This window comes from Apteryx rowi, unplaced genomic scaffold (genome assembly GCF_003343035.1).
Source record: "Apteryx rowi isolate R43461 unplaced genomic scaffold, aptRow1 scaffold_81, whole genome shotgun sequence".
NCBI lineage: Eukaryota > Metazoa > Chordata > Aves > Apterygiformes > Apterygidae > Apteryx > Apteryx rowi.
In genome coordinates this window covers 117,347-141,359 of record NW_020451105.1, presented here as the reverse complement: position 1 = coordinate 141,359, position 24,013 = coordinate 117,347, and the positions used below count along the sequence as shown (strand labels likewise).

At 35.2% G+C, this 24,013-nt stretch overlaps 1 protein-coding gene across 8 annotated transcripts in view; it reads left to right on the top strand.

Annotated features, from left to right (window-relative positions):
- Positions 1-24,013, top strand: part of PDHX (pyruvate dehydrogenase complex component X) — a 67,313-nt gene that overhangs the window by 31,671 nt on the left and 11,629 nt on the right. For 7 of the 8 annotated variants that reach the window (XR_003257380.1, XM_026089319.1, XM_026089315.1 and 4 more), the window contains 5 exons: positions 165-370; positions 3,071-3,169; positions 8,413-8,596; positions 10,167-10,314; positions 19,139-19,197. Coding sequence is in view for 7 of the 8 variants with exons in the window: in XM_026089319.1 (XP_025945104.1) it covers positions 165-370; positions 3,071-3,169; positions 8,413-8,596; positions 10,167-10,314; positions 19,139-19,197 (696 nt within the window). In the remaining variant the exon portion in view is untranslated. The remainder of the gene's footprint in view (positions 1-164; positions 371-3,070; positions 3,170-8,412; positions 8,597-10,166; positions 10,315-19,138; positions 19,198-24,013) is intronic. The other variant, XM_026089316.1, reaches the window with a different exon arrangement.

The following is a 24,013-nucleotide window of genomic DNA, read 5'->3' as shown; positions in this document are numbered from 1 at the left end:
TTTCAGTCACAAGTTTTCATTATTAATAGTAGAGATAGAACTGGAGATATTTTCCTGACAAAGTGTCATTAATATGACTGAAATTTTCACATCTACCCTTTTTTAGTCATACTAGTCTAGACAGTGCAATATATAACTTAATGTTCTCATTGCCTTAAATTTAGGTGGAAGAAGGAAGTAAAAATGTACGCTTGGGCTCACTAATCGGTCTGCTGGTAGAAGAAGGACAGGACTGGAAGGCGGTTGAAATACCAGCTGATGCTGGTGATCCATCTTCTCTGGCTCCACCAGCAGCTGCGCTTACCTCAACTCCTGCAGGTCCTTCAGTTTCAGCCCCTCCTAAGCTGGAACATCACCCTGGAAAACTGCAGTGAGTTTCTGTATTCACTATGAAATGGAATCGTTACTTAGTTACATCAGTAGAGCTGCACCAAAAAGAATCTTTTGAAATCAAAGAATCTTTGTCCCATTTCATTTTGTGTTAAGCTGTTATTTAAGAGGCTGTTTAAGTGCATATGAGTATTAAAACTTGCCTGCCCAGAATATTTCTTTGTTTATAAGCCCAATAAATCAATTCAAACAGTTTTATTAGAATGCCTTCTATGGTATGCTTTTATTTTGACATGTGATCGCATTATGAAGGATTCTAAACTTGAGATGAGGGAAAAATTGTGTTTTTGTATGATGGACCCTAATACTTATGCACCAGAAGGTCAGTTTACCTATAATTACCTATAATTATAAAAAAGAACAAACAACAAATGGCACACTCCAAAACCTTTCCAAGCTCTCATGCTTTCTGATATTTAAAACAAGTTATTCTCTCCCTCCCCCCCTTTCCCCAATAGAGTAATGTGGAAAATGCAAGCCTCTGGGTTTATTTGCCCTTTGTTAGTGTTTTGTTAATTTGTCAGGGCAACATGAGTACTGAAAACATCTTAGAGGGGGAATAAATTAAGCCCAAAGTGCTAGCCATGTATCAGGAATGTATAAATCACTGGTCTGTGTTGTAGATTGTTGCTTAAAAATTGCTGTAGATAATACTAACTGAAGAGTTTTATTCATAACCACAATATGACTTTAGAATTTACAGAAGTCTATCGCGAAGATTCTGACTACATAGTCATGGTGGTTGTGTCATTTAGAATCAGTACCAAGTCAAACAACTGTGTAATTCCCATTTAGAGCTGATTGCATTTACATCTAAAAGCTGTGAAATCGTAGCCTATTAAAGGAAAGAATAGGGAACTGTGATTTTTGGTAGCATGTGCTACTTGATGAACTGTTCTGTTTGGTGTGTTGTGGGGGGGGGGGGCAGGGTGTGGTGTGTGCGTGTTTGTTTTAACCTCCTTGTCTTTATATGTCTGGATTGCTATGTTTTCTTCTGCTATCAGCACGTACACTGTTCTAATGCAGGTGGAAGACATGTGGAAACTAACTGAGGTCATTGCCCAAATGTTACCTGTAGCAGGAGGAAGATAAAAGCACTTGAAAGGATTAAGTCTTGTATTTCAGGGCTAAAGAATGTCAGGGCTGCAGCTGTTTCTCTGCAGCTGTTAGAGTTATATTGGCGTCTTTGGAATGATATGATCATTAGTGACACTTTTTCTTTTTTTGACAAGGGCTTATGGACAGTTTTTAAAATTCAATGTGGTGCAAATATTGTCTCCTTTAGGAAATAATGATTTGGAGCTACTTCACTGGACAGCAAAGAGCCAGTAAGATGATTAAGGCACTAGAGCATCTCTCATATGAGAGAGCTGGGACTGTTTAGCTTGGAGAAGAGAAGGCTGAGGGGGGAATCTTATCAATGGGTATAAATATCTGAAGGGAGGGTGTCAAGAGGATGGGGCCAGACTCTTTTCAATGGTGCCCACTGATGGGACAAGAGGCAGCAGGCACAAACTGAAACACAGGAAGTTCCATCTGAATATGAGGAAAACTTTTTTACTAAGAGGATGACTGACAACTGGAACAGGTTGCTCAGAGAAGTTGTGGAGTCTCCATCCTTGGAGATATTCAGAAATGGTCTGGATACCTGAGCAGCCTGCTGTAGGAGATCCTGCTTGAGCAGGCGGATTGGACTAGATGCTCTCTAAAGGTCCCTTCCAACCTCAACCATTCTGTGATTCTGTTCTGAAATCTGGGTGAAACACTTGAAACTAAGTACTTGCTACTTTATGAAAATGTTGCCACTTTTATATCTAGGAGTTCTGAAATCTGTTGATTGCTTTTTTTTATTATTTTATTTTTTCCCCCTCATCTCAGAAATCAAATTATGATAAAGTAACATATGATACTCTATAGCTTATGTACAGTTCTTTGTAGTTGAGCACTATTTCTGCCTGGATTGTTACTACTAACCATATCTTGTCTAGGTCAAGATGACAGGCACAGGTTTACTAGTATATCTTAGGTATATGATGAATGAAATATTTGACTGCAGGAGGGTTTGATATTTAATCTTTTAAAGTAGATACTGAATCATGCAACTATATCTGTATGACTTTTGCTCTCTAAAAGAGCAGCTGTTTCATTAAATCAGTCCTATAAAATAAATGCAGAAGGTGAAATTGAAGCTAGAATAAAGGTAATGGCATAATTAAAACTAGGCTGCATTAATGATGCAACTGCAACTACCCAAACAAATAAGAGATGAGCAACCCTCTTGTCTGAGATCCTGAAACTCATTTTTTTTATGTTACCATGGACAAGCTGATCTTAAAGCATGTATTTGGCTCCATACTGTGACCCTTTTTCAGAAGAATCTGCCAGTATATTGCATTGCTGCTGTAAGATGGAAATTTGGAGATGAGTTTTCTGCTATTTATTTTGACCCCTTTGGAGTCATTGTTCCATGTTTTGAATTCAGTTTTGCATTAAAACTTGATGAAGGGGTTCAGTGTGACTTCAGTGTTAGGATCACAGCCTTTTTACAGATCTCCTCTTCCCCAGGAGCTGCTCTGATTCTGAAATACAGCATATGGTGTATCATTTCTGTTGATATACGATAGATGAAAGAAGTTAACTTTATTGTTTATATAGCTTATTTTCCTCCTCATTTCTTTAGGATTCGCTTAAGTCCTGCCGCTCGCAACATTCTGAAGACTCATGGACTAGATCCGAGCAATATTACACCTTCTGGGCCCCGAGGAATCTTCACTAAAGAGTATGTAGATATTGCAGTAAAGCTACAACCTTTTGTTCCTTTACTTCTTCCTTTGAACCTAGTCAATTTTCATGAACTTGGAAGCCCAAAAAATTAAAACCCACTTTTTTTTTTTTTCAATCTTTTATGGAGTGATTGCTTAGTAAAATTTGACTTAGTCAAGAAGATGTGGAGAATAGGCTGGAGAATACTGTGAGAAGCCTGTAACTTTTTTTTATTATTAATTACTTTTATTATGATCTTCCAGCTGAGCTGTATGTGCTGCTGCCACATTTCCTCCAGCTCAGCCTAACAGTGGCTGTCAACTCCTAAACCTCACTGTTATTTAGCGTTGTGGGTCTAAAGAATTTCACTACTCAGAGATGTAGTTGGAGACAAAAGAAAACAAATGGCCTGTTTTCTTCAGCTCCTTTTCTTTGGCGTGTTTGGATCCTTTGCTTCCTTTGCTGAAGTTCAACTCTGAAATCTGTCGGGCTTTAGTTTTTCTTTTTCGTTGAGCTGGGGCAGAGCAATAAAATGTAATGGTATGAAATCCAGAGTTCTGTGTTGCTTCCATCTTTTGTTTGTTCTTACCTTTAGTTTAAAGAATGCTTGCTTATGCCTCTGGTTTGCTGTGATCAGACTTCTAGTATTTTAATATACCTGTGGGTATTCTGATCTAGGGATTGGCCTTCAGCCCTTGGAGTGAGGAGCTTGTGTATAAAGACGTACTGTGGTAGATCCTGAACTTTTAGCCTTGAAATGGCGTGTTATCAAATTTCTCTTTGTGTTAGTATATATGTTATTGGAGAAGAGGATTTTATTCAAGAATATTTATTTTTATTCTCAGTAAAATTTTTTCTTTTGAACAGTACAATCTTTTGAACAATCAGAATTTCACCTACACAGATCTTGTTAGCTGCTGTAAGTTTGGTTCCATGTAAAGAGAGACAGATTAGTCTAACTTGCAGTTGAACAGAGAAGCAAACAGTGGAAGTCTGTTGCTTTTTCCAATTTTTTTCCTATAGTCTTTGGCCAAATTTGGATAAAATAGGGAGTTGAATGGATAAAATATCATGTGCAACAGCAGCATATTATCAGAAAGCTTTCTTCCTAATTATATAAGTGTAATGGTAATTTATGGTGTGTCCATGGCAGGTGGAAACCCTCTAGGACTTTGAGCCATCTAATTAGCATTCCCTACTTGTCATGGAGATGTAGTAAAGATTTTTCTGTAGCTGTAATAATTATCTAACTAGCAAAATCTTTTTTTTCCAAAAATTTTCTTCCATACAAAAGATTTTGACTTTGAAATGTCATTTTAAGATACAGGCTGCAATTTTAACCATTCCTTTGAAATAATGTTAGTTAGAGCCTGCAGGCTCTGCTATTATGTACAGTTTGAAATTAAACGTTTGCTTGGTGGGTTTTTTTGTTGTTGTTATTTTTGTTGAGCGTACTACAGATATTTAGTGAAATACTCTTTTTAACGTGAGTCTCAAGTTAGCAAACTGTGTGCCATGTTATATAGCTGAGTGACTCATTGCCTCATTTCCAAGTATACTCGCAATTGATCCTTTGTGGGAGTGTTGACAGTTCACTTTTCACTTTTCAACAATGAGTTTTCCTGTTGAGCAGGGGTCACTAGATTGCAAGAAACAAAGAAAGATAATATGAGTTATGTAAGCAAGTAGGGTTCTTCCCTCATCCCCAGCTTTCTATCTTTAAATTCACTGTAAAACTTACTGTAACAGCATTAGGAGGTCTTACCTGATAGCTTTCTCTGTCCTAGTGTGCTCCCTTAGTAAGCTGATATTTCATTTTTCTATGCATCTGAATTTCTGTGCAAGACTGAATTATTGCCTTCTTCTTGCTTGTTTTTGTTGTTTGGAGTTGGTTGGCAAGGCAGTTTTTCTCCCCCCGGCCCTTTTGTGCTTTTGTGGCACAATGGATGCACGTATTGAAGACTGTGCTCGGTATTTTATTAGTCACAATTAAATTCCTTTGACTTACTGATGTTTTTATTTTTGAAGCTGTGACTTCTCTCATCATTTCAAATTATCACAATTATCCTTGCAGTGGTAATAAGCCTTCTCTTCTCATCTCTCTCAGCTCTCTGAAGGCTGTCATTTCTCATCCCTTCCAAAATGCAATATAGATAATTATTCACAGCCTTCTCAGTATAGGTGACCATTACTTACCTCCAGCCCTGCCTGCTATCCCTCTGGATATTACAAAATAAGCTTCCTTATAATTACATGCTTTGCTTTTTTTTTTTTTTTTTTTTTTTTTTTTTTTTTTTTTTTTTTTTTTTTTTTTTNAGGACCTCATTTCTTGCTTATAGATCAGCTTATATGAGAAAAAGGAGGGGGAAAAAAAGAGACAGTTTTAAGGTGCCAAGGTTTCATCACATTTTTTTTTTCTTTTGATACTTTACTTGAAACTGGAACTATTGAGTGCTGTTCTTGTTTCTGTCACTGAGTTCCCTGTCTGATTGTGTACAGAATTCCACATCTACTAAGTGGATTAATTACTGTTTGTAATTTTGTACAGTGAGAAGGTACCACTTTTGAACAGTAAAATAATATTAAATTTAACTTTCATGGTGCTCTGGATGAGTAGTAATCTGTTTCTCATCCAAATTAGAAGGGAAACTTCCTAATAAAATTAGGAATATAAATATTAATTCTTTCTTTCAACACCATATACTTTGGGGTTGACCTTGCATCTCTGTTATTGTTTGTTTATACCTTTAAAGAATTTGTATAGGGCTATAAATGTAACAGAGCTTCTTGATAGGAACTTTCGGGGCTTTAGGCCCCGCTTATAACTGATAACAGATTTTCAATTATGTGTTGCACTTGAAATAATTTTTCATTCAACTTGAGTAATATTAACTTTGTAACTGGTAACAGGCACAATCAGTCTTCTTCCCTAATGGCAATGAGGATTCTTAAGGGGCTCTTGTCTGTCCCTGAGGGTTTGGCCCTTATCTGCCTTTAAGCCTGCTTCTTTTTAGTACTCCTAATTCTCACAGAATTCCTGGAAATCTTTAAAATGGATGTCTCTTGAATTCCTTTGGTAACTTCTTTGTTTACAAGAGTGACTTTCAAGCTTCCATTCATCTTATTCATTAAGAGAGGAGGCTGCTGTGAGATATCTTATAAAACTCATCCCAAAGGTAGCTTTAATATTTTATTACAACTTATCTGTCTACCGTCTTCCTTACCATGTGCCTGTTGTGGTTGGAGAGGAGAATTTGTACACAGTGTGTTACTTTATAGTGTTGACTGAACATAGTATTTGGATTGTATGTGTGTTCCTAAATTCCCCTCCTGCTAGTTTGTGTTCAGAATATAGTCTTGAAAATGATAAGGCTTATTCAAAATGTACAGTGAAATCTGTTTGCATGTATTCTTGCTTAGCAAGTCTCTTCTCCACCAAAGGCCATGACTCATTTTACCAAGGTACAAGTAATATCCTCTGCTTTCTTCAGAGATACACTGATACTAGAAAATCCGTAAGTGGCAGTTAAGTTTCTATTGCATAAGGTTTGCTCACCTTCTCCCTCCCTCTTTGTCCATTTCTGTGCTGTGTTGACAGGGGGCTTTGTTGTTGTTTGGCTGGTTGTTAGAGTGGTTGGAAAGGAAAGCTGCGCCCAGCCCTTCAGAATTCTAATGAAATATCTACCTGCTTGACTTGTACAGAAATCTGTTTAATTTAATATGCTTTTATGTATCCTCCAGCTCTTCTTATTTGCAGCCTCCCAATCTTGCACCTGTGACTGTCATAACATCACTATGCCTCTTTTTTTAAATCGGTTAAATCATGTGGAATCTGCTGTAAGAAATTTAGTATCTTGTACTCACTGAGTTTCAAAGACTAAATGAATCTTCTAATCTGAAAATAAGTTCAATGTTGCTAATAAGGTTTTCAGTTAACACAGTAAAAGCTGAGTTTTATTATTTATTATTTTATTTATTTATTATTAAAGCATTTTGACTTGGCAATAATAGGTAGGACTCTCTGTTTGCTATGTCATTTGCATAATATATGGAAGTAATTTAAAACACTTCCTTTGCTTTAAAATATGTAAAAAGTTACAAAAACTTTGTTCTGTGTATTATGTAAGTGGTACAACAAGCAGATGGTCCTACTACTGTCAAGTTAAAATGCTTAAATAATCTTTGGTAGCTTCTAATATGTTAACCAGGAAAGTTGCAATATGTTGTGTAATTACTTTTTTTTCCCTTAAATTGTAATGCTATAGGATGATTTTCATTCAGTGAAAATTAGAATTTTTTTCCCAACGTAGTAGTTGTATTAAATACTAAACACTTATTTTACACTTGTTTTAAAACCAATTCTGGCTAACACTTAAATTGGCAAAGCAAGTAATAACTTTATTAGCAGTGATTTTACATCCTGAGGTCATTCTGTTTTTAATATCATTTACTGAAGTATGTATTTGAGGATGCTCATTGGCACAAGTCAGCTCCTGTGAGTAATAGGTATTGCATAAAACAAAAAGGGCTTCTTTGTTTTATCAGCCTGTGCCCACGAGAGGAAAGTTTTGTGGTAGTAGCTACATCAGTATAAAGACCCTTGGAGAATGCTTATAGAGTAGACAAGGTTCAACCATATGTGGAACTGAATTAGGTGCTATTCAGCTGTTGGTATTGGTTCTTTAGTGTGCTGCTGATATCTTTCAAATTGCATATGATATGCTCAAACATATTTATTTCAGAAAGGTGTAAAGACGTGAATGATAAATGTATGACAATTTCCTTTGAGCATTTTTTTTATAAAATAGCATTGGAAACCTATCACAACTGATTAATTACATAAATGCAAGTGATCACAAATAGCAAATGAAACTGCTTTTGTTTGAGTCTCAGAGACAGCCTGAACAAGTGTACTGTGATATTAACGAGAATTGTTAACATAATGCACAAATTACCTTGGACACTGACAATTAGTGATGATGAATATTATGTGTCTCTAACACAAATGCTTTTTGTTAGGGCGTATTCTAGATCTTTTATTCACAGAAATTGAGAATTTTTTTGATGTCTCTCTCTTGATATCTTGAATTTTTAGTAAATTATTATTGTTTAAAAATAATCACCTTTTTAATGTTTGGTTTGACAACAGAATTTCAAATATAACAAAGCTGCTAATTAGTTAGTGACGAAATAATAATACTTTGGTAATTTTGAAAAGCTTCCTTTTTGTCAGTATTTCACTGTATGTTTAATCACCAGGGATGCTCTCAAACTTCTGCAAGAGAAGCAGAAGGGCAAACCCAGTGAACTGAAACCCGTGGTTTCTCCAGCTTCTCCCCAGCCTACTGCAGTGCCTTCTGCTCCGTCAGCAACATCTGTGACTTCTGCTTATCCAAGGCCAGCAATTCCACCAGTTTCCACACCAGGACAACCTGCTTCACTGGTAACATTTCTGTTAAGTCCTCAACTTTTTTACAGCTGAATATTGCTACTGCTGCGTAGAAATCTCTGTGAGATTTCCAAAACTGGAGAAAGGAAGGAAACTGAGGCCATGCAAATGCCAAGTCCAGTTGCTTGCAGTTTTCAGCGTGTTTTGAATGATTCTCCAGCAGTGTAATTCAAACTGCAGAACTCTCAGAATTACGATCTACACAATACTTTGTGTAACTTGCAAATTGAAGCCATGAAGCAGTTTACAGTGCAAGCTGTTCTGCCTGGAAAGGGTCAAGTCAGCAATTTATTTCAATCTCCAAAGAGGAAGATGCAACTGGTTTGGAAGCCGACAATACGCCCCTTCCCCAAATACCTTCAAGAGCAGCATGTCTGTGTGTATTTCCAAACTCTGGAGAAAAATGAATCCTGCTTTGTTTTCATTTCATTCATTCATTTTCATGCAATACAGGTAAATGTCCGTTGAAGAATTGTCAAGAAGCAAGGATGGGAAGGGCTTAGGGGTGATGTTGAAGAGTACTTTACACGCTCTAGCACCTAAATACAGCTTGTGTGTTCATATGAAGTATTAGAAATATCGGAAGTTATTCCATAAGGATTAAATGCCTCACTGAAATGCATCTCAGTAAAAATTGAAAAGCTTTTTTGAAAAATTGGAAAGAATCTTTCTGGCTGTAGAGCTAAACTTGAAGTATTTTTGCAGGCTGAATTTTATGATGTAGCTACAATTCATAGTGTTTAGAAAATGCTATATTTTTCACACTGTAAAAAGAACCAGACAAAACTCAAGAAGCTCAGACTTAGATAACTTTTCCATTACCAAGAAAAATCTGTTCTGCAGTTGCACCAGAACATACATATTTCAATTTGCGTGTTGACTACCATTGAGTATATAATGTATATACTATAGAATAGTTATCTAGAATAATGTTTTTCAGAATCACTTATTCTCTTCCTTTCGATCTTCACTGATATTTTAAGGAATTTGTTGAAAGGTAATTTGCTTCTATGAAGAAGTTGGGAATGCTTCAGTGAAACATGACTGAATGTATCTGGAGGAAAGGAGAACAGCAAAAAAGATATGCAGTGAACCTGTCTTAGGCAGCTACTCTGGGAACTTGAAAAAGCAACAGTTTACTGAGGAAATATTCTGCCATAATTAAAATGGAACAAAGCATGTTCTAAGCAATATGTCAGGTCAGGCTGTCAGATGGAACAGTACTTTTACCCTGGTCGAGTCTTAAGGCCTGAGTATTTAGAAATATTTTTGAAGCGGTATGCTAGAATTGTAGGATTAATTCTATACTGTAAAGTAAACCTATCTTGACTCTATATTACCTGTTGCATTGATCCAAATTCAATATACTGGAATTGAATGTTCACTGATATGATTCATATCAGTGAGTCAGTAGTTGAAATATATTGCTTTTTGATATATAGGGGTTGTTCTAAGTCAGCAGGAGTCACTGATGATAACACCTCAATGCCAGAATCCTGTTTCAGCAAAAGGGAAGTATATTTTCTCTCTTGATATCTAATATACAGCATATGACTTTTTTCAGGGCACATTCACAGAAATCCCAGCTAGCAACATCCGAAGAGTTATTGCTAAAAGATTAACAGAGTCTAAAACTACTATACCTCATGCATATGCTGCTGCTGACTGTGACATTGATGCTGTTTTGAAATTAAGGAAAGAATTGGCTAAAGGTTAGTGATTAAACTAATTTACTATAATACACGGGACTAGTATCTACTTTGTTTAGTTTACATCATCTCTTGTCCAGGATTTATAGATTTTGTTTGGGCAGAACATGACACATTCAGATGATCTTTTTTTGACATTCCGTATATGAGAAGCTATAATTCCCTGTGTTTATTGGAATCTGAACAGCTTATCAAGAGATGGGAAGACAAAGGTATTACTTTGCCAACTAACACAGTGTTGTAAACAATTGCAGTTTAACACAGGACTACTCATTGTCCAGTAGGTTCTCGTTTCCTTCTATCCAGATGCAGTTTTCAGATGGCACAGAACTTCTGCTTAACAACAATTCAGCCTTTCAATAGTTAAACTCAAATTATCCATGTGAAGGATAATATTGGAAGCTTTAAATGAAAATATACTCATGTTCAGTCCTTTTAGGTACAATATTAAAGTTTAGCTTTGCTGGTTTGTTCATTGAATTTACTGGAAAAGAAAAGCTAATCTAGTCTTTCAAATACTGGATGAGTATGGCTTTATCTTTGGTTAGGAAAGGAAGCAGGTTCTTAACACATGGCATCCAATGCCTAGTAAACTCCCTGTTAGGGCAAAGTAATGGTTTTAATGTGAGTGAAGCGGGGCTCTGTCTCTCTCATTGAAACTTACATCTGTGCTTAAAGCAAAGTTAAGCTGTTAGGAGAATGGAATTCTGTCCCACAGAAAATTGGATAATTTAAAAATATCCATTCAGAATTCAGTTAAGCTATAAATCCTAATGTGTAGTGTGTGGTGTGGGTTTTTTTGTTGTTTTTTTTTTTAAGTGAATTCAAGTTGAGACAAAATGGGAGAGTTTAAGTGACTCATTTAGAAAATTTTCTTGAAATTTAAGATAATATACTTCCACAAATTGCTTTGATATTGCTAACACTGTTTCTTCTTTTGTTAAAATCAGCTGAGTATACTCTGCATTAGGAAGTTTTAATAGTTTCAAAATTAACTATTCGAACTAGACTCTTTTCCAATTCTCAGTTCAACAAAGTAAATGTGGCACGTATTTAAAAAAAAAAAATATATATATATATAGTCAGTAGAACACTCTTCAGGCATGTATTTAATTTTCATGCAAAATATCATGAAAGGGTTGTTTACTTAGTTTCTTTCTGTTTAAGGACTCCTGCTTAGTTGGGTAAAAAGCCTGAGTGCAAATCCTTTCTTCTGTAACTTCATAATTTCTTTAATTTAAATCATTTTTATTACATCTAGAAATATTTGGTCAATACGCTGATTTTAATGTTGCATACAGGAGGTGGCTACAATTTCATAGTTCATGAAATTGTTAAGCCAAAAGGTAATCTTATACTTACTGTGGAAAATGTTTACAGAAGTATTGTTTAATATTAATGTATTATTTGTGGGTAGGCCAGTTCTTGCAGTTACATACAAGTACTAGTGTTTTGGGTTTTTTGATTTGGTAGCCAGTTTAATATTCTGTTTAAAAAAAAAAAAAAAAAAAGGCACCAACACAGTGCAATCTGTTTATAAACACAAGTGTTAGAAATTTGGAAACAAATGCTTTCATAAGGCTTTGAAATTTGTAAGGTAATTTGATCAAGTCAGACTTACAGCTCAGTGGTTTATGGGCTTATCTTCATCTAGGGTATCTTGCTCTTTAGTAGCACACCTTTATTTAAAGTATTTCCTAAAAATTAGTTTAGCGCACTCATTAGCCTTCACATAAATTTAAAGCTGTTTCTCATGCAACGTATTGTATCCCATCACAAGCCATCTGGCAGTTGAATTAGACCCCCCCCATGTGTGCTTGAGCACTAGCCTCATGGCAAGTCAAAATGGTTAATGATATGAGATTGAATGTAACCTTTAATTAATATCCTAGCTTTCTGGTTCTGTGGACAATATAGCTATTATAACTATTTAAAAAAAAAAAAGCAAAAAAACCCCAAAAAAACAAAAACCCAGACTCTTCACTGACAATAGATTATGAAGTGTAGTCGTGCCCGAAGCCTAGTGGAAGTAATGAAGTTGAAAATGGGGTAATAACTGAACTCCATCACGCAGAAATGCAAGTAATAAAATTCAATTTCTTTCCTGCAAAGAGAACTGTCTCATTGTTTCTGCTCTGTGACAGGGAATACCAAATACCTAAAAGCATACCTGACTGACTACAAACACTTGGTGTTTATAGAGAATGTAAAGATGAGGCACATGTGAAGGAAAAGCACATTGCTTCCCACTTAAACTGTAAATGGATTGTTTGGCAGTATCAGCATACAAATTTTGGGTTACCTTTGAGCACTCTTTTTTTTTTTTCCAGTGATACCACTAATTAGAGTAATCCTTCATTATTTTTTATGATACTCTCTCTGGAGAGTCACATTGCTTCATTATTTTGGTTAAAGTATGTGAATATTAAGATATTTTTCTCTGAAAATACATGAATTGCATACTGGCCACAAACAACTCCACAAAACATGAAGCGGTGTACTGACCTGAAGGAAGTTCTTTTTAGTTGTTAGCAGAAATGGATTTGGGACAGAGAAAATGCCATTTTCTCCTGTGAAACCATTGTTTGTTCTTGTGCAGATGATGGATGCAGTACGCTCTGTATTATTTACTGAGGTCAGTGAAGAAGCCCCCACACTCGCAAGCTTTTGGCCACATGATGAGCTCCAGGAGACAAATCCTTAAGAATTTGCCTCTTGAAACTTGTTGTCAACTAATGCCATTAGCATTCATTTAGCTAGGCAGTTGAGAATTGAGAGTTTTGAAAAAAAACTGAGCCATGTTGCAATTCAATGTATTTGCTATGTTTTCACTTATGAATTATTGCCAACAGAAATTATATTCATTTTCTACAGCATTATAGAGTTTTCAGGCAGTGGTCTCTTATAAGCAGCAGGCTTACTTCATTCTGTGTTTTTTGCCATGGTGTAAAAGCAGTGATTCTAAAGGCATTTCCTCTAGCCACCAAATTCAAGGCCATGTGAACTTTGCGTTAAGTATAGTATTGCAGAATAGTTTTAATTTACTTTTTTATTGCTGCAGTGCTTGAGAAGCTGAATGCCTTCTCTCTTGTTGAAGGACTTAGAGCATGAAGGTTGGGGCAACCTAATACTGATGTTGCTGTAACTCTGTTTAACGTGTACAAATTAGGTCCGGTCCTGAGAAGTGCTGCACACCCTGAAGTTTAATTTAAAACTGACATAAATGGTGGAAGTAACTTAGAATTCTGAATGCTAGATCTGTCCTAAGTATTACTAATATCATATGCAGCCTCTGGAAAAAATTGTTCAGTTAAAAGTTGTGATTTGAGTTGAATGAATGTACAGTAAATACTATTTATGATTAATAAAGTGTGGTAACAACTTTGAAAAGTCAGGAAAGAGTAAGGGGACCTGACTTTTCAATGATAATATGGGTATGTTTAGTGAAATCTCTGAAAGGATGAAGAATCAAATATGAGTTGACAAGGAAGAGAGCTTGAAATAATGATGGGGGAGGAAATATGAGTTACAGTGTATTTGCTGTGCCTCTGAATGCTGTAGTTGTTGAAAATAATGACAAGGAAATAAGACTGAAGAAAATGGAGAAGATGTAGTCTCCTGAGGGCTTTCAGTAGCTTTAGGGAGAGTGAAGCTGGCAGATCCCTAATCAGTTCTGGGGGTCTGTTCTGGAGGGTAGCCCCCTTGAGGTGTGTCTCTCAAGTTGCTGTAGCTAAGCAATGTCTTAGAACTTAAGTGGTAGCCTGGAAAAAAAATTATATAGATTTAAAATTTCATTTTCTTACTTTAAGTTTATTCTTTTGTACATAATTAGAAACACAGAGTTTTAATCAATCTGATCTGGAAAAATAAAACTTGGGTTTTTTTTTTTTTTTTCATTTGAGGCTTTGCTGGTACTTGAAGTGAATTAAAGTGAATCTGACAGATGGAAAAAATGTTGCTTTTACAGAAATGATGAATACAAATAGTGCTTCAGATGATCTTTAGGGGTATCTACAACTTGAGATGCATTTGAGGATCCCAAAGGTAGAAGATTCAATCTGAACTGAGATCAAGTAAGAGAGAAAAGGAAGAGGGTTGTTTTTTTTCTAGCAAGGAATTAGCAGTGATAAAACAGTCCATGGTTTTGTGAATAGATGCCTTAATGTCACACCCATTTTCAGTTGTTGAAAGAAAAGACTGGTTACAGTTGCATCTGGTGTCTCCTAACTTTTGAGTAGTATTATTTGCAGCTATAATGTCCTCTGAATGTAGCTGTTCTATAGAACATATAGTAATTTGACACTGTTTTGTATCTGTTTAAAACAATATATGAATAAAAAAGAAATACTACTAATAATAGAAAAATGATATTTTTATTTAAATAACTGTTAATAAGTTTGTTTAAACAATAACATATTAACAGTCAAAAGTGCCTTCATGACTTGAGTCTATATTTCATTAACTTGAAGTTGAGAATTAACTTCTCTGCAATTAATAATTTGGTAGAATAAAATGATAGTATTTGATCACTCAAGAGTCATCTAGTGCACATTGAACATTATTTGTGGATTAGTAATCTCAAAATATTTTTTTATTACTGTAGTTCTGGGTGATGTTCCACAATTGGCTGCTTTTCAAGTAAATTGAGATGATTTCATTCAGTGATGTGACCAGTAAGATATTCTTGTTGCTATTTATCTGTCTTTATTTCTTCTTGGTGTGTGGGGGTTTTTTTTGTTTTTTTTAACAATATGAAGGAGGATAGTGTTGGAACAAGAGTAAGAAGATATCTTGGCCTTTGTTTTTTCAAAAAATGGGGTCATAGTTGCCTTAGACAATGCCCAGGTCTTCAGAAGCTTTCTTGGTCTGATCTATAAGCACATTATTCAACAATACCAAGATCAGCTCAAATGATTAATTTTCATGTCTTTGGGGAAAGGCATCCTGTCAGTCCAGTACGGTATATTAATCCATGTGCAGCTTCCCCCCACCCCCTCCTCTGGAATGATATCATAGCTTTTATATGTGGCATTTCTTTCGGCTTAAATCTTTAATTGAGTTCCGCCGCTGAGATCATGTAGATGCTAGCACACATTAACGGAAAGATTTTGATTTACTGAAAGCTTTGCCTCTGTGGCAAGGTTAAACAGCTTTGTTATTGTCGCAGTACAACAGCAAAAAGAATCTTCAAGGTCCAGGTTAAACTTGCATGAATTGGTTATCATGTGGATGTGTCTGGATAAGGATTTTCAAGGTTATCTTAATTAAGTTAGCCTTGATAGGTTTTATAGGCAGAGACATCAGCTAGGCTTTGGACATGAATAAGTATTCATCTAGTGATATGCTTGTCTTGCAAAGAATCTGATACTCTTTCTCTCTCCTTGACCCATCTTTTTGTCAATATAATAAAAGATTTGCTTGCATCCAGCGATTTCTAAAATCAGTAATCTATACTGTTTTGTTTTTCCTACAGGTACCCAAATATAGAGGTCTTTTGGTGTGACGTTATAGTATAAGATATAAGCCCTTCATGAGTGTTAAAGCACTTCATAATGATTTGCTATTCCACATGCTTTACTCTGTGAGTGGATTTTCTCCTGCGTGGTGTCACGGACCACCTAGGAACTAGGATGCAGACACTGCGGGGGGCTACTGTTATGTGCTGGTGACTAGCACACACTCTTTTCTCTATTTGTGAGGTCCTAAATTAAGGATTTACTAGATTAATTTTCTAGATTGTGATGGTACAGAATGTGCTGCTTTTTTCACTACTTTTTAGTGCAAGAGTATCCAGGTTGTTCTTCTGCCTGTCTTTTTGCATAATACTGTATTCACAAATTAATGTCTAAGACAATTTATTATGTTGACATTTTATTTAAACAGCAGCAGGTCTTAAAGTACAAAATTATTTTGTGAATGTTTATTTAGAAATTTTTACACACCTTTACTGCTGCTGTGGATTCTTATGAAGTTTAAGTGTGCAGGAGTGGGAAAGAGCCATATGCTTTAACATAAAGTTAAATTGAAGAGACAGTTCTGGTAAAATTGTTTTAATGGAAGTGATGGTGGTCTCTACTATATGATGATACATAACCTGAAAGCTTAATGCAGCATTCCGTACTGTAAACATTCATGATTTTGGGTAAAATATAGTAGTCACAGCTCATTTAACTGTACTGCTGTATTTTCATTGTCTTTTTGCCCTAGTGGACAGTGACACCTCTGCCCAAAGTTAGGAATATAATATATCAATCAAAATATAAAATACCAAAAATCTCTAAAATATCAAAATATATTTGACAGATACAGGTTTGTGTCTGATATGCGATTCTTAAGTAGATTGTTAATCATAGTAAGCATCACAGGTCATTTATGTGGCAAATGGATACTTGGATCAATCCTCCAAATTAATGATCACGTAGGAAAATTTCACTTAAGAATTAAATTCAGATTAATTTTCCCTTCATAAAAGCATTTCTAAAGACATGTATATTATGTGCAATAAACTATTCTCCAAAATGAAGTGGCTGTGCTTTTTGAGGTGTTCAGCTGACAGCAGTCAGGATGGCAGTAGACTAATATAGCTTTTTTTGAGGATAATGCATTTAATATTGTGCAAGTATCTTATGTTTTCAGAATAGTGCTATAGCAAGTATGAAATTACTCTCTAATGTATCTGTAGGCTTTGCTTCTGTTGTCAGAGCTGATTATACTTAGTTCTTCTGGTCTCCTAAAGCTTTTAAAAAATAATGCAGAGCAAATATAACCATTTTTTTCACTCCCTGCTTTCTTCCATGGTCCTATCCATCGGGGGACAGGAAACAAATGTATTAAGTGATAGTCAGTATTCCATAAGCTCGCACTGAAAAAAATCCAGTCCTTTCAAAGTTACTGTATGTGCCTTCTAGCTAATACTGTGTGTTTTGTGTGTTGTTTTTGGTTTTAATTTATTAACTTCTTAATTCACATATTATTCAACCTGCTTTAAATGTACTGTTAACCCAATTTAAGGATTCAAGATGCTTTCACCTTGCTAATTCTTCAATTAAGAGGCCCTGAGGGTCACTGGAGAATGACATACTTCTGATTCATAGCTGAATACAAGCTGATCTTTGTGATTCTTCCAGTTTGTGTATTGCAAAGCATAAAGAATAATAAAATTTGTAGTATTGTCTCTTTAGATCCTCACGTAGATTTCTACTTAGAAAGTAAATGTGTAAAGCAGATATGGATTACTTCTCATAAAAATGAATAGCAATTCTTGTACAGTACACACAGATTTGGCTCATTTAAAGAGCATCCTTCTGTCTTGAAAAAACTAAAATTTTAGTTAAGTAAAATGACTACATACTTTTACAGTAACTTTAAAAGGAGCTTTCAAAGGTGTGCTGGCTGGTTCTATTATTCATTCACAGTTATAGTTAGTGGGGAGCTAGGTTCTTTATGGTTCTTTAAAGTTCTGAAAAATACCTGCTTTGTTTATAAATTCTTCCATTAGAACCTGCTGTAAACCAGAAGGTATCCTGTTTATGTTATAAACTGCTAGATAGCTTTTCTTCAATACATTTTCTTAAACTATTAAAAAAAATCATCTACAGAAATTGTGTAGTATAAGCTACATGCCTCTGTGGTGAAAATTATGTAAATTAATTATGTAAACTATGTAAATAAATGGTCTAAGGGATGTATGTTCAAGTACAAGAAATCATCAAGTAACAAAATAATACAGAAAATACTTAGTTGTATTCATAATTGTACCTTAATTGCAAAACCAAAAAATATATTCTACATTTTAATAAAATCAGACTTTGAAACTACTGCACAAAGTTTATTTTTGTATACTTTACATAATTTTTATTTTTACATTATTTCCAATAATACATTATGGATAATAACTCATGATAGTATGGCTTGATACACTTCCTGAAGCCTGAAATACTGAGTAATTGGCATTGTTTTTCTTCATTTTTAGGTCAGCGCTGCTTTTTGCACATATTTATCCAGTATTCACTTTGGGGGAGTAAATTATCATCCTTCTGTAATAATGAGTCAGTTAGCAGCACTGCTTTTTTTTTTTCCCTCCTTCCACTGATATATATATATATATATATTTTTTTTAATTGTTGTTTCCATTCATATTTGAGAGTGGAACATAACTGCCTCCTCCTGCAGGCTAAATGTGTGCTTGGAAGGAAAGGTACACATATCATGCAGTAACGAAGTTTCTTCTTAGACAAGGGGAATGTGAAGAATGGATTGTCTGTATGTAATGATGGGAGATTTGGAAGGAATTACTGTTAATGTGTTACTTATCAAACTACAATATACTTACTAATCTCTCCATTCTTTTCATAGTACCCAGCCTCTCCTACATCCTGTTTTGCTTTGTCATTTCCCTGTCAAATATTCAACTGCAGTAACAGCTGTTGGATGCCAATACTTCTGTCCCATAACTGTTAAAGTTGGAGTCCACAGGAAACCTAGGTTAGGGTTTGAATGAGGGCCAAAGAATAGCTCAATTCCAAAAAATAGCTCAATTCCACTAATTTTAGAATTCCTNAAAACCAAACCAACCTCAAGCATGCAGCTTTTCAGCCTTATAGCAAAAAACAGGAAGAATGTCTGTGCTCAGGAGATTTTAGCTGGATGATACTTTTATTGTCCCAGGGGAGAAAAAGTATCCTTTGAAGATGAGTAACTGCCGCTGTTTATATACTTTTCTGATAATTTTTCAAAGAAACAGATTTGCTGAATCACTGGAATCTTGTGTCATAGCACAATGGTGTTAATCACTGCTCATAAGATTTTTTTTTTTTTTTTTTTGCAGATGACATTAAAGTATCTGTAAATGACTTTATTATCAAAGCAACTGCAGTTACTTTGAAGGTGAGTAAATAACGACTATCATTAATACATTTTATAGTAAACTATTAAGGAGACAAGAGAAGTATTTTGTGAGCCTATATGGAAATATGAATGAGATCATAGCAAAGCTTCTGATTCTTCATTGCTGAATGTCAGTTCTTTTGAGCCCTTCTGATAACCTACAGCATGAGTACAGTTCTTCACATTGCCTATGGTGTGGAATGTCTGTCTTCACACTGTAAAAATGAGAACTTGTTATTAAACATCAACTTGCTGCGGTTACGAACAGCAGTTCTGCAGGTTATGTAACAGCAGATACTCTGTTAGCAGACTAAGGTGACTGGCAAGGTAAGTCATCTCTTCTTTGCTGTTGTATCTTATTTCCTCTTATAGTTATAAATAAATATTGTCCCTCTTGCTCCAAGTCCTACACCAGCGTCATGTATTACCTCAGATGTACTCTGATATGGGGAAATCGGTGACCTGTGGTTTGAATTAAAAGTTCTTCAAGGAACCAATCTGCTCATTGCTGAGAGTTGTCATTGTTGCCATTGTGAATGTGAAGGTTAGATTATTGCAATAATACATTCTGAAATTAGACAGATCTCTAATTTCATTTAGAATCTAGATGTTAGATGCCAAACTACAGAGGCTTCACAGTCTCCATAAGTTACTTACCCATTTTCTGTGTAGAACTGGATGCATTGCTGTCCAATTTGTGATGATTGTTCTGCTTGGAAAATGCTCCCTGTGCCACTTAATTTTTTGAAACTGCAGAGTTTCAGAGATCCTTCTTTAGGAGAACTCCCATGCTTTGGAATTTGCTCCTCCTTAGTCCAAAGTGTCTCAAATACGATCACTTTAAAAACTTATTGCTTAGTCCATCTTCTTTCCAAACTGTAAAAAGAAAGGGCTGTGATAGCTTCACTCAGATGTGGAGTGTTGGTTTTAAGTTTGGTTCACATTTAATTTTAGAAGAAGTCACAGGTGGGTGCTTTTACCAGGCTGAAGGCCAGTATTTGTAAGGTTCAGAAGGAAATAACAGTGTCTTTTGATAGCCAGAAAAGCGCTCTGGCATGTAAGAAGGTAAGTGTGTGTGGTATGGGGCAGGAGGGAAGGAGGGGTAACATCATACTTGGTCCCCAAGAGTCCCATCAGAGTTTGCGGCTCTTTGGTATTGCTGTGCATTTATGTTACCTTACACCCTCTTGATTTCTTAGTGATTACATGTTCTAGCTATACAGCTCTGCCTAGAAGAGCTATGCTTTCCTGATGGCATTGCATCGCACAACACCCACTTGGAGATGTTTTACAACTATGTATGTACTGCAGCACTTTCCTGCAGCTCTGCAGCACTTTCCTGCAGCTCTGCAGCACTTTCCTGCAGCTCTGCAGCACTTTCCTGCAGCTCTGCAGCACTTTCCTGCAGCTCTGCAGCACTTTCCTGCAGCTCTGCAGCACTTCCTTTCTATATTCTGGTGTTGAAGAATAGGAACGGACAGTACTGGTATACCACTTTTCTCTAGGGGAGTTTAGGTGGAGTTAGTTTAGAGATTGTCATATGTATCATACATATGTTGCTGAGGTTATATTGAAATAGCATTGGATCCAAAACCCAATGCAATAAAAGATTATAGAGTGATGATGCAAAAAATAAAGCTAATAAACCAAATCCTTCTGGGTTTTTTATTATTTTTTAATTTTATACAAGTTCATTAATTTGATTAGTGTTAAAGTCAACAAAGCACCTGGCTAACAACTAAGTATTCATTTGTGTATGTATTCTATTGCTTAGTATATCCCATATGAGTTTTTATATAAAAAGTAATTTAATATAATGCAAATTTGTTAGTAACAGTAGAAGAAAAGGCAAAGAAAAGGAATTTCTAGTCACTTAAAGTTGGCCTTTTCACCTTTCTATGTTGTTTAGCTCTACTGTACTTCTACATATCCTTAGCTCTGCTTCCTCTATTTCAATTCACGTCACCCTAAAACATTATTTATGACTTGATAGGCATAGTAATAGAACAGATACTAAATGAAGGTGAGAACCTCAAGTAACTGTTGAAAAGTAAACACATTTTCTCATAGCTGCTCACATCACGTTGTTGTATTATACTAAATGTTAATACTTGATCTATATATACACTTAGTCACTGAGGACAAACACAATAGTGGGATTTACACTTCCACAAAAGCTTTTACTTTACATGTGAAAGTTCTATTGAGTTATAGTTTTATGTCTTCTGCTTTAAATAACTTTTTCTGTCGTAATGTTTTAGACCTTGTTGCTCTCATTCAGGGATAATGTTTCAAATACTCAGGTTTCAACATTGTAGTTTCTTTTGATTATTTGCTTTTGTTTTCAGAGAGTAACCTTACCTGTAAATGTATCTAAAATAACAATGTAGTTTTGAGTAAATGTGATTCACAGAAATTCAGAATTAAGCTCAACTTCATATACAGGCAAAATAAGTTTATTATCAACAGCACCCTATGTATGTTATTAAAAGATCTGCGCATGGAAAAATCTCTGCCTCTGTTGGGTAAAATGTTAAAGCCAGTTTATAAATGTATAGATTAGATAATCTAACCTCCTTGAAAACAAGGCTGGAGGTTTAAGTCATTGTAGTTGAAATAGATGTCTTTCTAGAGAAAAAAAATCTGTCATGATTTTAAAAATTCTAAATGATAATACCTATGCTACAACCCTCAGCAACCAATTTTAAGATTGATTATCCTTGTTTGTTTGTTTTAAGGCACTTGATTTCAGTTAGTAATGTTCTGATTTCACTTTTCAGCTACAGGATTACCTGTTGGGTTACAGAGCATTCCAACACTGGTTTATATAGCTTGTAGTACAAATATTAGTGCACATCTTTAGTTTTATTAAGATAAATGTTATTGTTACAATCTGAGCTTTTTTTTTTTCCATAGATACAGCAGGATAATCTCTGTCACAGCTTTTCTTATCTGTAAATCTGGATTATTCACTTTTTTGTACATACTCTTCTGTTTTTATACTATCAGTATTTAAATTTTACCAATCTTAAATCAATCTTATCTCCTTTTCTAAAGTAAGTTTAGACTTACAGTGTTCACTACCCTTTTAAAAATTCCTTTACTTGGGAAGGGAGCATTTCTTTCTTCAATACCAAGCATGAAAGGATTCAAACTCTTTGCACCAGTATTGCACAAAAGAAAAGTTTATTCGGGCAATACTTATACACCTGAGAACAGTCCCCAATAAATGTGTAATAAGTTTATAGTGGTGTGTGTTTTGGGGTTTTTTTTGTTTGTTTGTTTTGTTTTTTTTAACATTTTGACCAGATAAAGTAAGGAAAACTTGGAAGTCAGAGCATGCATTTACTGCAAAAAGTTAAGCTTTAAGAGCAGCCTTTGTCTTCCTATTTTTATCTCCAGAACAAGATTAATGTCTGAAAGAAATTAGAAATCAGCTGAAGAACGTTATAAAATCGTGGAAGTTTGGATATTTGTACCTTGCTGTTCTGAATTATGCCAGTGCAAGTACAGACTAACCCTTCCATGTGAGTTAGCAATGCAAAGCAAATCTAGCATAGTTTTAGGATCTTCAGAATGAGAAGGAAGATCTGCCATAACTCAGGAATCCTATTCATTTACAGCAAGCCAGATGAACATAGAGACTCTGAAGCCCTAATCTGCATATTTAGATCGACAGAAACCACGTAAAGTTTTTTCCAGAGGTTTGTTTTTTCTGATTTAATCAGACTGTGAAATGTACACATTTTCTTCACAAAGCTTGTTTTCTGTGCACAAAACAACTTTTAATGCCACTGTAACAGTCAGCACATAGTAATTACATTAAAATGATATTTATAAATCAGTAACATTGAACAGCTATTTTAATACAGTTGCAGTATATTTTTTTTTACTAAACTGGATCCAGTTCAGTTTCATATATTGCTACAAAATTTCTTTAAAATTATCTATACCCCAGAAGCCATGTATTTCTGTTGATGTATTTTACTTAAGAAAAAACAATATACTACTTACATGTCTTCTGTGTTAATTTTTATAACCTGGTCTTTAGAGATTTCCAGTTCATTAAAGCTTTTTGTTCAGTTCACTGACCCTGTCTAAACACTTAAGAAAAACTAAATGAATGTTATCTTAATCTCATATTAAAGACTATAACTAAAGGACCTGGATTCATATCCCAACTTTTAATACTGAACAAAACTGCATATCCAGTCCTGAGCTTCAGTTTTCTATCAAAATAGTTCCATCATTATTAACAAGGTCAACTCCTTGTTTCGCCTGTTTTATCACATGCTTTTCCTCCTGTTCCTCCCCCTTCTCCATTTTCCCAAATGTAAATAGTTTCTGTAGTATTAGCACATAATTTCAGGGATGCCATGCAAACTTTCCAGTGTAAAGCAAGCTAATAAACCAGAAAGTGAAGACTTTGGAGTCTTTAGGGGTAAAACCCCTGATGAAGAATGTGGGGAAAACGATAAGAAGAAAATACACTTTCCTGAAATCTTTCAGACATCTTAAGGCATTTTACTTGTGTATATGTAGACTGTAGCACCCTTAGAAGGAAGTCATTTTTAAGGCAGGCTGAAGTGCGTATTTAAGAGGTAGCCTGCTGCCCATCCAAGGGCCTGTGGATTAAGGATACAGTAGCAAATTTGTACTCTTCAAAAAAGAGCTCCAAAAGATGTACAGAAACCCTGTGTACTGTGAGGGAATGAGCTGTGCTGGCTTGTAGTAGTTAATATTTTGAAAACTTGGTGCTGAAGTGGTTGTACTGTTCATTTGGATAGTAAGATATATTTACTATGAAAAACCTCTC